General features: G+C 36.6%; 1 protein-coding gene across 1 annotated transcript; it reads right to left on the bottom strand.

Moving 5' to 3' along the window:
- Positions 1 to 1,186: 1,186 nt before the first annotated feature.
- On the bottom strand, positions 1,187 to 12,145 carry LOC149831180 (putative UDP-arabinose 4-epimerase 2). Its single transcript, XM_090013725.1, has 11 exons — positions 11,778 to 12,145; positions 10,728 to 10,880; positions 10,226 to 10,350; positions 6,632 to 6,745; positions 6,429 to 6,536; positions 6,250 to 6,341; positions 4,167 to 4,308; positions 3,917 to 4,011; positions 3,255 to 3,384; positions 1,964 to 2,108; positions 1,187 to 1,727 (listed from the first exon to the last, which is right to left on the bottom strand). Exons 2-11 carry the CDS (start codon positions 10,789 to 10,791, stop codon positions 1,483 to 1,485), a joined length of 1,260 nt encoding a protein of 419 aa, XP_089869851.1. The 5' UTR covers positions 10,792 to 10,880; positions 11,778 to 12,145; the 3' UTR covers positions 1,187 to 1,482.
- Between the last annotated feature and the right edge of the window lie 428 nt (positions 12,146 to 12,573).

Below are 12,573 nucleotides of genomic sequence, written 5' to 3'. Positions count from 1 at the left end.
ACAGTTGTCTTGCAGAAGTTTTCAGGAAACGATGGTTTCGTAGATTAGGACTTTTTACCTGCCAAAAATATTTAGGAAAAATTTTATTAGGGCCAACTTTTTGCTCTTAATTTCAAATATGAGAACTCACATTTCTGAAATTCTAAATATTGTGCCTCTATTTTCCTTGAAACTGCCAAACAGAGAGCAACATTTATTATTGTCCTTTGACTCAGGTTAAATCTAAGTCAAATTACAATATTAACCTGTTTTCAGGTTAAGAGTTCAAACTGTTTATTTTTTTCTTTTATAAAGATGAATGAGTAACAAAAAAGCAATTGCATTAAGTCCTTATTTGACTGTTTTCAGGAAAGGTTTGGCTCATATATGAAATTTTAGAAAAGTGTCGGTTATTTTTACAATTATAGGAAAAAAATTGTCGCTAAATGAAATTTTCCCAAATATTTATAATGTTTGATGAAAACCGGGAAAGAATATAAAACGGCCCCAGTTGATTTTATACGTGGAAAGTCAAAGGATCTTTTCACATGGCTGACGCAACTTTTTCTTTGGGCCTTTGTTTTTCCTGTGTTCTTTTTGGGAAATATTAATTTAAGGGCCAACCTTCGCACTTAATTTCAAACTTGCATTTTCCCAAAAGGTCCCGTTATAAGGGAGACAGCCTTGAAGGAAACCTGCTCCTAGAGAAGGGGATAGTCCTTCGTTAGAATTTAACTGCCCTTGTCTCAGAAAAGTGAACAAAAAGGATTCCTCTATGAACTAGAGTAGCATGTTTGGTTGCATCTCCTGATTTGGAATCGCAATCACATGTGATTTGGAGTCATGTAATTTTAAATCGCGTATTTCACCTTATAATTTGAAATCACATGAGATTTAAAAAGCATCTGAACGTTACCAAAAAATAACAAAGAACTACAAAAACAAGGTTTATAAAAATATAAATAAGTTGGCACAAAACCTAAAAGTGAGATTTATAAAGTAAATCTCATTTGTGCGAGATTCACCTTTTCATTAAGTCTTATAAGATTTGAAATCTCATGAGATTTTGAAAGTGAATCTCTTTTGAATAGTATTTAAAAAAAAAAAAAAGTAACCCAATTGTGAATTTAAAATCACATTCCATTCATCATTTTTTAGTTGTCCAAATGAGAGGTTAGCAAACATGCCCAAGAGAGAGAGAGATATGTACAATAAAGAAGTGATTCTTGTGATCTTTTCTCATATATGCTTTTATTTGATTTTTCTGTTAAGCAAGTAATAATAAACAAATGCCAGCTATGATGGCCGCCAACACGTTAACAAAATTTATCACATAGCTGTGATACATCGTAATCACCCCTCTTGTTTCACTAACTTCCAGCTATAATAAGAACAATGATACTCATGATGGTGATGAAGATCATGAACATTGATCAGAAGGAATCAACAGATGAGAAAGATCATCCAGCCATGACACCACTTGCCTTCTAGCCACTAATTGCATCAAGAATCCATTGACATGGTCCGTGACCCATAACCATTTTGATGCGACTTCTGCCAGTTCCATGCTATTCTCAGGCTCTCTTGCAGATCAGTGTGTTGTGCAGTCCAATTCAATTCACGTCTGATCTTCGAAGGATCGCTGTATACTTCCGCATAATCACCAGGTCTCCGATCTAGATATTCAACCTTAATATTTGCACCAGTTGCTTTCTTGCATGCTTCTACAAATTCCTTGACCGATCTACCTGAGCAGCATTCACAATATTAGAAACTGCCATCGTCCCTGAAAGGTTCAACAAGCAATCAAAGGTGCTCCGTCTGTGCATTTTGTAACAATATGCACAAAGTGGGAACTGATAGTATCTTTCTAACACCTCGGTGATAACATACATGCATATGGTCCACGTGCACATGTATGCCCCCGTTAAGTATTGAAAGAGAGAAAAATTGAAATAACAGGTTAAGGAGAGGCTAGCACTACCTTTGCCAGTACCAACATTGTATATGCCAACATTCCCAGGTCTTGCCTTAGCAAGTGCTTTAACATGTGCATCAACTAGATCTGTTACGTCAATGTAATCTCTTATACAAGTACCATCGTCAGTAGGATAGTCAGACCCTGTAACCTGCTCAATGACCATTGAATTAATTCAATGTGTATCCCTTGAAATAGCACAGCCCGACTTCAGGAGGTAATGGATTCAGTGGGTCCATGAAATTACTCAGACAATGCCACAAAAAAGTTTAAACATGCGAGTGATTTTCAGAACGTGGATTTCACATGTTCTAGGCTATGAGATGACAACAATGCATGTAGATCAGTTTATGCTTATTCACTTGAACAACCCAAATTTCATATGCCAATCACATCATTATCGAAAAGTTTTTACTCTCCTAGTAACATGTTTTATAAACAAGCCTCTATTGAAATTCCAATGTATAGTTGTTAAAGAATAAATGACGGACAGTATTTTAAACTTCTCAACATAAGGGTTCAAATTTGAGAACAATGGTGAGAAGTCGAAAAGAGGAACCAGACAGAAAGGTGATTTACATATGTTGCAGCTCTTTAGTATTAGCACATGATTTCAGACCTCATCAAAAGGTATAACTCAACTGCACAAGTGTTAAAAAGCAAAATCAGTTCATGGCTGCGTGACTTTTATGCTAGATAGTCCAGCCTAATTGTGGTAGATTTTATAGTTCAGTTTTTTTTTCTAATAAAAAAAGGGTTTGTTAGAGATAGCTTTCACATTTGACTTGTCTGAAGACTCTGTCAGATTAAATCAGGAAATAGACAAAAATTGAGTCAAGTTATATGGAACTGAGAAGCAACTCTTGCAACTTGGCCATCACACGATTAAATTAATCGCCAATTAAGACAGTTGCAAAAGCTACAGTATATTTACGGTCTTTAGACATTACATTTCTAGTGTCTAAGACAAATAGTATTTATGGAGACCATATTTTAATTGTTCCTGAAATTATGTTTTACTCAAGTGCCTATTTTAAAATTTATATTGACCAACTCAGCAACCACAGCAGCATTCAAAAGCAAATATATTCAGGAGATTCTGTGACTGTCATGGCATTCAGAAGCAGCATCTTTGTGGGAGAAGGAAAGAACAGGTAGTTCTGAAAGGTAAATAATTCACCAAGAACTATCATGACCAACCAAATATTTGCCTGAATATCGTCGATGATTCAAACCCCAAAAGGACAGTTGCACAGAACACAAGCAAAGGAAGCATGGTTTTGTAGGAAAACAATACCTTTAGATGGGGAATGATTCCTAAAGCTGCATCAAAACATGCACCAGATATGCGACCATGTTCCCGCAGCTCTGGCCTAGGAGCTTCTCCTAGCCTTCCCTCTGGATCTGATCCAATTACATTGAAGTATCTGGTCAAGCAAATAAATAAACAGTTAGCATAGTGCAGATGCAAGATGGTCATTGAAAGCAGTTTCAATCAATTAGAATCCACTGACAATGCATCCATAACAGGGGGAAAAAAGGCACCAGAATATATTTCTCAGTATTGAAGCATATGATAACAGATGTACATGCAACATGAGATACAAGGGTATTCTTGTAAGTTGTACTACAAATACAATAGAAAATGTGCAAGATTACTAACATAAGCATAAAAAAAAAACAGAAAATTTGTTTTCTTGTTCACAAAGAAATTGAAGCATCTTTAAAGTGAACCCTGAAAATCTATCTGATATTTTCTAATCAAAGACTGAAGATAAATAGTTGATGACAAACTTTGATACGTAGGTCCAACAATCAGCGGGCCTAATATAACCTACTCAGGTATGCAGGCATGACACAAATATTCCAAATAAAGAATGAGTTTAGATACAAATTAAGAGATTTGAAAGCCAACCAAAGTGAAGATGCTAAATGAAGGTTTCAGCATAACAAACAAACCTCAATATCATGACAGCCATGTGTGAATTCTTGGAGAAATCTAATATGATATCTTCTGCCATCTTCTTGGCTTTTCCATATGGGTTGATGGGGAGCTGGATTCAGGAAACCAGATATTACTAGTTGCACATATGCAACTATTCTTTTTTCTTTTTTAACCCATAAGCATCCATCATAACCATTAGCAGCAATATTAAATGGCACGAGCATGACAATATCAGTCATGCCTCAAGTAATCTACCAAGCTTACCTGAGGAGTATCCTCTGTTATAGGCATTTTCTCAGGCTCACCATAAGTTGCACAAGTGCTAGAATAAATTAGTGTCTTTACACCATATGCTTCCATAGCCTCAAGTACCACTAACGTATTGGAAGTGATATTATGATAGTACCTGAAAATAAGTGAATCTTTTATTTAAGATAAATGAACAAGTCCAGTGTGTTTAATACACAACATGAAAAGACCAAAATAAACAGACAAAATTAGTATCAATTTGATTGAATAGGCCCAGAAATGATGATACCATAACTGAAATAACTAAAACTATTGGAATCTAAATTATTCAACAAATATCAAGAAACTTTCATTACTGTATGTAACCACACATGAGCAATAAAAAAACAGAACATAATGAATAACAACAGCAAAAAAGCATCATAGAGATTGGACACTGAGAAATGCAAAAGGTTCTTGTTCAGCTATCATGGCCTCAACGAAACCATGAAGATCAGAAGTGTCACACAAGGGTCTGTTATAAAATCAACCTAGTAAAACAAGATACTCCTTGTTATAATGGATAGAACAATAACCGCTAGGTGCTTAAACAATGATTTGAGGGAAGAAAACAAGGTGTTTAAGCAATTCAATCTGAATTAGCTTCAAAAGAATGTTTCAAGTCATTGCAATTCAGATTTTTAAAGGCTGCAGACAACAAAGACAAGCAAGATGTTGTATCTCATAGTTAAAAGGTGAGAACAGAGTTACTGCTTTAAACATAGTGAGATAAGAGCATGCCTAAACATGAGAAAACATCGTCACTAGATGCCAACTGGGAATCCAACGGTCTAGGACTCTAGATCTGATAGGAATATTTGTCATTTTTTGTGATGTGAGGGAAGTTCCCATTGCATTATACATATCTCCAAATCCATTTACAGATAGGATACTCACACATGAAGCGCGTGATCAGGACATGGCACCAACTTATGGGTTGCAAAGTGCCAACCCTTAACATTACTGCTGCTTTGAAATAAGTGGCAATCAGTGCACTTGCACTCATGTGCTTACGCATCCATTAGTAACCACTTTCTGTATATATATATATATATATATATATATATATATATATATATATATATATATATATATATATATATATATATATATTGCTTTAGGTAGCTATGAAGTTTTTTTTATTTAGCATGGAGAAGCCACTCCTGCGGTTTGAACATCCTGTTATGGGCAGAGAGATATCACATTGACCATGGAGCTGAGTTGGTGCCTACAGCCCCTCCTTCCCATCGAGGATAGTTTCCTATTTGGCTTAATCCTTGCAGCAAAGGACGCTTACCCGAGTATTGGACTCTCAACCTCCTCCAACTTGAAAGCCTTAAGCCAACCCACATAGCCAGGTGTGCAGAGCCCTTGTGGGCTAATGCCACTATGAACTTGAAATACTAAATTTGTTGCAGAGTTCAATCAATTTGTGAAACTATATCCAAAAATAATTTCCGAACTTAGGAATAAATCCAACAGTTCTGACAAATTTATCCAGGAAAGCTAAAAAAGAAATATAGATGATACAGAAGAAAACTTGAAAATTGCAGTTCCAAACTGCTTTCAGAGCCATGTTATTTCATATTCAGAAAGCCTAAAAGCATGTCTGCATAGGCCAAAAGTGGGTAGTACATAAAAAAGTATAATTTCAAAAAAATATAATTTCAAACATGTAACGCATAAACTTTTTATCGACATTTTTGCATTCCTTCAAGTAGACTTTATGACACTCTTTTTACCTTTCTTTTTTTGTGTTGGCCTCTTTTTTCCTTTTTGTGAAGCTCCAATGTAGTCGACAATGAAAGATAGGCATATTTTACTGAGACTATTTGCAAGTAAATTGTTCAAGAAGTAGCCCTATATGCTTTTTATCCAAATGAACGCTACACTAGTCAAGTTACGATACACAGTCAACATCATCAAACCAATAATGTATCTCTTGGCAACCACACAAAACAAGAGGTCAATAACCCCTTACAAACAGATTATTCTATTAGCAGATTTAAAGCAATAATAACTTTGGCAGAAATTTTCCAATAGTACAAAGAAAACATACCTAAGAGGATAAAGTGTGCTCTCTCCCACATATGCAACAGCAGCAAAATGCATCACAGCATCAAATGCATTTTTGGAAAATATTTTTTTCACCTTTGTAAAGTTAAAGAATAAAACTGTCAAGTAAACAATATGTTCAACTTTCCACCTAAACTGATGCAAGTGTTATGTCCAGGATACAGCTTTTCCATCTCCCAAATCAGCATAAATAAACTGAAGCCGTCCAGGTTCTGGAAATTGCTCTTGCAGCACCTTAACAGCACCAAGATTTCCCCTAGAAAGATTGTCCTGTTATGTGTATGTAAAACATAAGACAGTTTCCATAGGTTTCACACCAAGTACTAAATCTTCACTAACCGAAACAGAGGTCAATTGTGACTTACCACAATTGTTACACGGTAGTTTTCTTTCAGAAGCCGAAGTGCAGCATGTGATCCTATGTAGCCAGCACCTCCAGTCACTAAGACATGAGTAACTCCATCCTCATGCAAAGAGAACTAAAAAAATGAAAAAGAAAAAAATTGTGTATCAATATTTAAGAGACAGAGCAAACAAAAGATTAAATATGGAAAAAAAAATTAATAGTAATGCTCAACCATAACTCCGCCTGTGTATAACTGTTAAGTTATACACCGCCGGTCCCAAGCCCGGATAAAGGAGGAGGGTTGCGGTAGGCCAGTGACAGCCAACATAAAAACTTAGTCATACCCTATGAATATGAACCAATATGAGAATTTCGTTGGGGCGTTCCCTACTAAGCGACGCGGTGTACTCTATAGGCCCGGAGGCAGTGATAAATGGGCAAGGGTTGCTAGGTCGTCGCCCGGAAGCGACGCGTCACACCGGCGCCCGGGTGTGGTGTCAAATGGGCAAGGGTTCTCTCACTTTGTTGGACAGGTGGGGGTAAAGAAGTTAGTCCAACACCATAAAATTAGGTTAGCCACTTGGAACATAGGGTCTTTAACTGGTAAGTTGGTAGAGTTAGTAGATGTTATGTGTAGGAGAAAGATTGATATTTTATGTCTACAAGAGACCAAATGGGTATGTGAGAAGGCAAAAGTGATAGAACCTTGAGAATATAAGATTTGGTATATAGGAATAAATAGAAATAGGAATGGAGTATGGATTGTTATGAGTCGTGAGTTTATAGATAATGTAGTTGAGGTCCGTAGGAAGGGTGATAGGATTTTACTTATTAAATTAGTATTAGGTATGAATAGTATTAATATTATTAGTGTTTATGCACCTCAAGTAGGTTTAGATGATTCCATTAAGCATCAATTTTGGGAAGATTTAGATGGAGTAGTACAAGGGATATCTTATGGAGAAAAGCTTTTTATCGGCGGTGACCTTAATGGACATGTAGGTATGAGTAGGAATGGATTTGAGAGTATCCATGGAGGCTATGGTATAGGAGAAAGAAATGAAAGTGGAGAAAGGATTTTAGATTTTGGTTTGTCATATGATATGATCTTAGCAAACACTTGGTTTAGGAAGAGGGAGTCTCACCTATTAACATTTAAAAGTGAGGTTAATACGAGTCAGATAGATTTTTTCCTACTTAGAAAGAGAGATAGGGGTTGTTGCATTGATTGTAAGGTTATACCTTGAGAAAGTGTAGCTACACAACATAGAGTCGTAATTTTAGATCTTAAAATTAGACAATGCCGCAAAAGGGATAGACATAGGATAGATCCTAGAATTAAGTGGTGGGGCACTGAAAGGAGCTAAACAAGGAATGTTTGTAGAGCAGGTAATTAAGGAAGCTGATTGGTGTCTCGATGAGGATTCATAATCAATGTGGAATAAGATAGCGGGTGGCATGAGAAAGGTGGCTAAAGAGGTATTGGGTGAGTCTAAAGGCGGTGTACCGCTAGGTAAGGATACATCATGGTGGAACGAGGATGTCAAATTAGCTATTAAGGTTAAAAGAGAGTGTTATAGAAATCTAAGTAAGAGTCGTGATAATGAGAATTTGGAGAAGTATATGATAGCAAAGAAGGAAGCTAAAAAAGTAGTTTGAAACGCGAGAGATAAGGTATATAAGGAGGTTTATGACAAGTTGGATACCAAAGAGGGCGAGAAGGATATTTATAGGCTTGCAAAGATGAGAGATAGGAAATCGAGGAATCTGGGTATGGTTAGATGTATCAAAGATGAAACACAAAGGGTTTTAGTCAAAGATGAGGAGATTAAGGAGAGATAAAAAGATTATTTTGATAAGCTATTTAATGGAAGTCATGCTCAGGATCTTAGATACTTGTCCATTCCTTTTCATAAGATGAATCGTGACTTCATGCACAAGATTCAAGAGAAAGAAATTGCAGGCTTTGAAGAAAATGAAATAAAAAAGGGTAGTTGGCCCAAATGGTCTACCTATCGAGGCTTGAAAATGCTTGGGAGAAAAAGGTTTAGAATGATTGACAAATCTTTTTAACAAGATTTGACGGACAAATAAGATGCCTAATGAGTGAAGGAAGAGTACGTTGGTGCCTGTATATAAGAATAAGGGTGATATACAAGATTGCACAAACTATCGTGGTATAAAACTCATAAGTCATACTATGAAACTTTGGGAGAGGGTGATTGAGTCTAGGTTGAGGAAGGTTGTCATGATATCGGAGAATCAATTTGGTTTTATGCCTGGAAGATCAACTATGGAAGCTATACATCTTCTTAGACAACTTATTGAGAGAAATAAAGAGAGGAACAAAGATTTACATATGGTTTTTATTGATTTGTAGAAGGCATACGATAGAGTACCTAGGGACGTTCTCTGGTGGACAATGATGAAGAAAGGTGTTTCTCTCAAGTACATTAGTATAATTAAGGATATGTATGAAGGAGTAGTAACCAATGTCTGCACTTGTGGATGGGTGACAACCAATTTTCCTATAACGGTTGGGTTACATCAAGGATCGATGAGCTTACAAGATCAATTCAAGAAAATGTGTCGTGGTGTATGTTGTTTGCTGATGATATTGTTTTGATTGATGAGTCTAGAGCTGGGGTTAATGCTAAGTTAGAATTATGGAGACAAACATTGGAAGCAAGAGGTTTTAAGTTGAGTAATAGTAAGTCAGAATATATGGAATGTCGGTTTAGTAAGCAACGAAGTAGTGATGGGAGTGTAGTGAAGCTTGGTGAGCAAGAAATACCGGTGGATGATTGTTTCAAATATTTGGGATCTATCATTCAAAAGTATAGAGAAATGGATGAAGATGTAAATCATAGGATAAAGGTTGGGTGGATGAAATGAAAAAGTGCAACTGGAGTGTTGGGCGATCGTAGAATGCCATTGCGGTTGAAAGGAAAGTTTTATAGGACGACTATTAGGCCCGCTTTACTATATGGTACGGAATGTTGGGCTGCCAAGAGACATCATATTCAAAAAATGAGTGTAGCTGAGATGCGTATGTTTAGATGGATGTGTGGAAATACAATAAAAGATAAGATTCAAAACGAGGAGATACGTAAGAAGGTAAGCGTTGCACCCATTGAAAATAAGATGAGAGAGAATCGTTTACGGTGGTTTGGACATATTCGACGAAGGTCTAATGATGCTCCAGTTAGAAGGATGGAGAAATGGGAAAATATATTAGTTAAAAGAGGTCGGGGTAGGCCTAGAAAGACTTGGATGAAGATGATAGGAAAGGATATGAATGCTTTGAACCTCACCGAGGACATGACATTGGATAGAAATGATTGGAGGAGAAGGATTCATGTGGAAGACCCAGAATGATTTTCTTTGTTGGTTCATATCGCCGACTCCAATTGTTTTGGGATGAAGGCGTAGTAATGCTCAACCATGTGTCTGTATGCACATTGTGTACATTTATGGGAACAATGGTTAAATAATCAAATATATTACATGTTGACAGTGAGTCACTAATTCCACATAAATCACTGCAGTCCAAAAGTCTTAATCAACTTCACGGAAAAAATAAGATGAGTCAACTGAATTAAGACTAAATTACCGGGCTAGAGCTACCATAGCCAGATGACTGTTTCAGAATGAGAATGCAGAGAGCGGTAAGGATGCCAGCCAAAATAACTTTGCCAATAAGATTAGGCTTGCGCCTCGAATCACCATAATCCATTGCTGCATGTGAAACAGAAGAGTTAACTGTTATAAAAACTAGGCATATTGCCACACTGCAAAAGAAAATTAACATTTTTTAGCTTTTAACTATGTAAACTTTGGAGGAAGATGAACTTATATATCCACAAACTTGTACAGAAACACATTTACAGAATGAAAAAAGGCTATTACCAAGAATGACAACCATTTAGAATGACTAACAGAAATAGTAACTCAGCGAAAGCTTTCAATTGCTGAATCCCAAGAAAGACAACTAATGTTTATGAATACAATCACCAAAACCATGTTTTGAAGCCAATAATAGAAAATCAAATATATGGAAACCAAATTGATTCTAAAGCCAAACAGTAGAAGAAAAAGGAGGAGAAAGAATATACCTGAAAAGGTCCAAAAGGGGCTGGCAGCCCTTGGCTGAGCTCGATTCCTGCTGGAAGGAAGCATGCGAATTTCCACTTCCCTGTTTCGGAAAATTTACTCAATCGAACTCGTACAGTCTGATTTTCACCGCACGCACCAACCCTTGTGAGAATCTAACCAATGCCACCAAACCAGAATCAGATCAGTTTACAACAAAGAGAAGAACTCGTCACCAGAAAATATTAAAAACCATGCCAAACCTAAGCATTCACAGCCAAAACTACCCCAAGAAAAAGAACGGGAGAAGTAATGTGAAAAAAAAAAAATTGTTCCCCTTCTTTCTGGTGGTCCCGAATGAGAAGTTGAGTTGATGGAAGACAAAAACGTACTAAATATAATCAAATACTAATCTACAATATTAACCAATAAAACATGTTTAGAACTACGAACGTAAATTTAGGGAAAAGAAAAGAAAAGAAACTTTAATCTCCATATCAAAATCCTCGATTAAATGCAACGATCATCAAAAACTTGATTATTAATGACGAATGGTCAATTTTCTCAACAAGAAAAAATGAAGAAGTTGAAAGATCATGCAGAAAAGCATGAAATCAAAACTTCTCAAACGATGAAACCAGGTAAAAAAAACATGAAATAAAAAGAGAATTAAGAAGACGCCCAGGAAAAGATCACCACATTGAAACCTAAAGTAAAGAAAAAAAAATCTCAGAAGGAGAAACAAATCAAAACGCCAAGCCTCATTTAAAAAAAAAAAATAGGAAGTAATCAAACTTTAATATGATTCGAAGATTGATAGGAACACGAAACAAAAAAAAAGTAAGACAATTTTTTTTTTAAAGATCCTTAAAACAAGAGAGTATCAAAAGAAGAAATATCAAATTCTTCAAAATATAAAGTAAAAATAAAAACAAAAAAAATCGTCCCGAAGATCAGAAATTATCACCAGAGAGAGAGAGAGAGGGGCCTAATTCGTCTCGGAATCAACAAAAACTTTTTTAAGAAAAAAAGTACCAATTTTTTTTTTGAATCTTTGATGTCGGAATGCGTACCGTACTGTCGATGGAAGAAAGAGGACTCAAAGAGGGAGCGCATTCAAAGAAGACCCCCGGAGAAAACCCCGCATTCAAAGTCTTCCCAGAGAGAGAGAGAGAGACCAGTAAGGAGAGGGGAGGGAGACGACGACAAAGGATGGAGAGGACAGTTTCGTAATTTAAAGGAAACCAGGAGAGCGGGATCGCGGAATTGGAATTCCTTTCCTTCCCCACCTTCTTCCTCGTTTCCGCTCCACGCCCTCCGCGTGTTTGACTCGTCAAATACAAAGAACAGTCTCTCTCTCTCTCTTTCTCACCGGAGATTCCCTTTCCCCTGTTTGGCTGTTTCTCTCTCTTTTTCCGTTTTCCCTCTTTTTGTTTCTCCCGTTTCTTCTCCGAGAATGTTATTCTTTTATTCATTTTCCCCTCTTTTTTTCAAAGCGATGTGGTGAATAGGGAGCAACCCAAACGTCAAGCCTTTTCATTCGTCGTTGCCAGTTGTGCAAGCTGACTTTCACCAGCTGGTGTGGCCCTGTGGGATTATGCGGATGCAAACGGTTTGGATCCGGAACAGCTAAGTAGGTAGAAATTCCGATTGGAATGGGATTCCGAACAGCCAAAAATTGCAAAACCTCCATCTTGACTTGTCTAAAATTTTCTAGAACTCATAAAATAGGCTTGTCAAGCTGAGCCACGAGCTACTTGGTGTCTAGCATTATCAAACTAGATCTCTGCTTAATTTGGTTTATCTCTTTTTTTCAACAGAGAAAGCTGGGCTAGGCCAACCCCTACCAGTTATACAACTATATCATTG

This window comes from Nuphar pumila, chromosome 7 (genome assembly GCF_984573655.1).
Source record: "Nuphar pumila chromosome 7, dmNupPumi1.hap1.1, whole genome shotgun sequence".
NCBI lineage: Eukaryota > Viridiplantae > Streptophyta > Magnoliopsida > Nymphaeales > Nymphaeaceae > Nuphar > Nuphar pumila.
Note: the sequence above shows the minus strand (reverse complement) of the source record. Positions and strands in the feature narration are given on the sequence as shown.

Excerpts from the sequence above, each read along its gene's own strand:
- LOC149831180 (XM_090013725.1), bottom strand. The coding sequence starts at position 10,791 with ATGCTTCCTTCCAGCAGGAATCGAGCTCAGCCAAGGGCTGCCAGCCCC. Across the intron at positions 6,537-6,631 it reads ACTACCGTGTAACAATTGTG|GACAATCTTTCTAGGGGAAA; the intron begins GTAAGTCACAAT and ends TACACATAACAG. Across the intron at positions 2,109-3,254 it reads GAATCATTCCCCATCTAAAG|GTTACAGGGTCTGACTATCC; the intron begins GTATTGTTTTCC and ends GTCATTGAGCAG.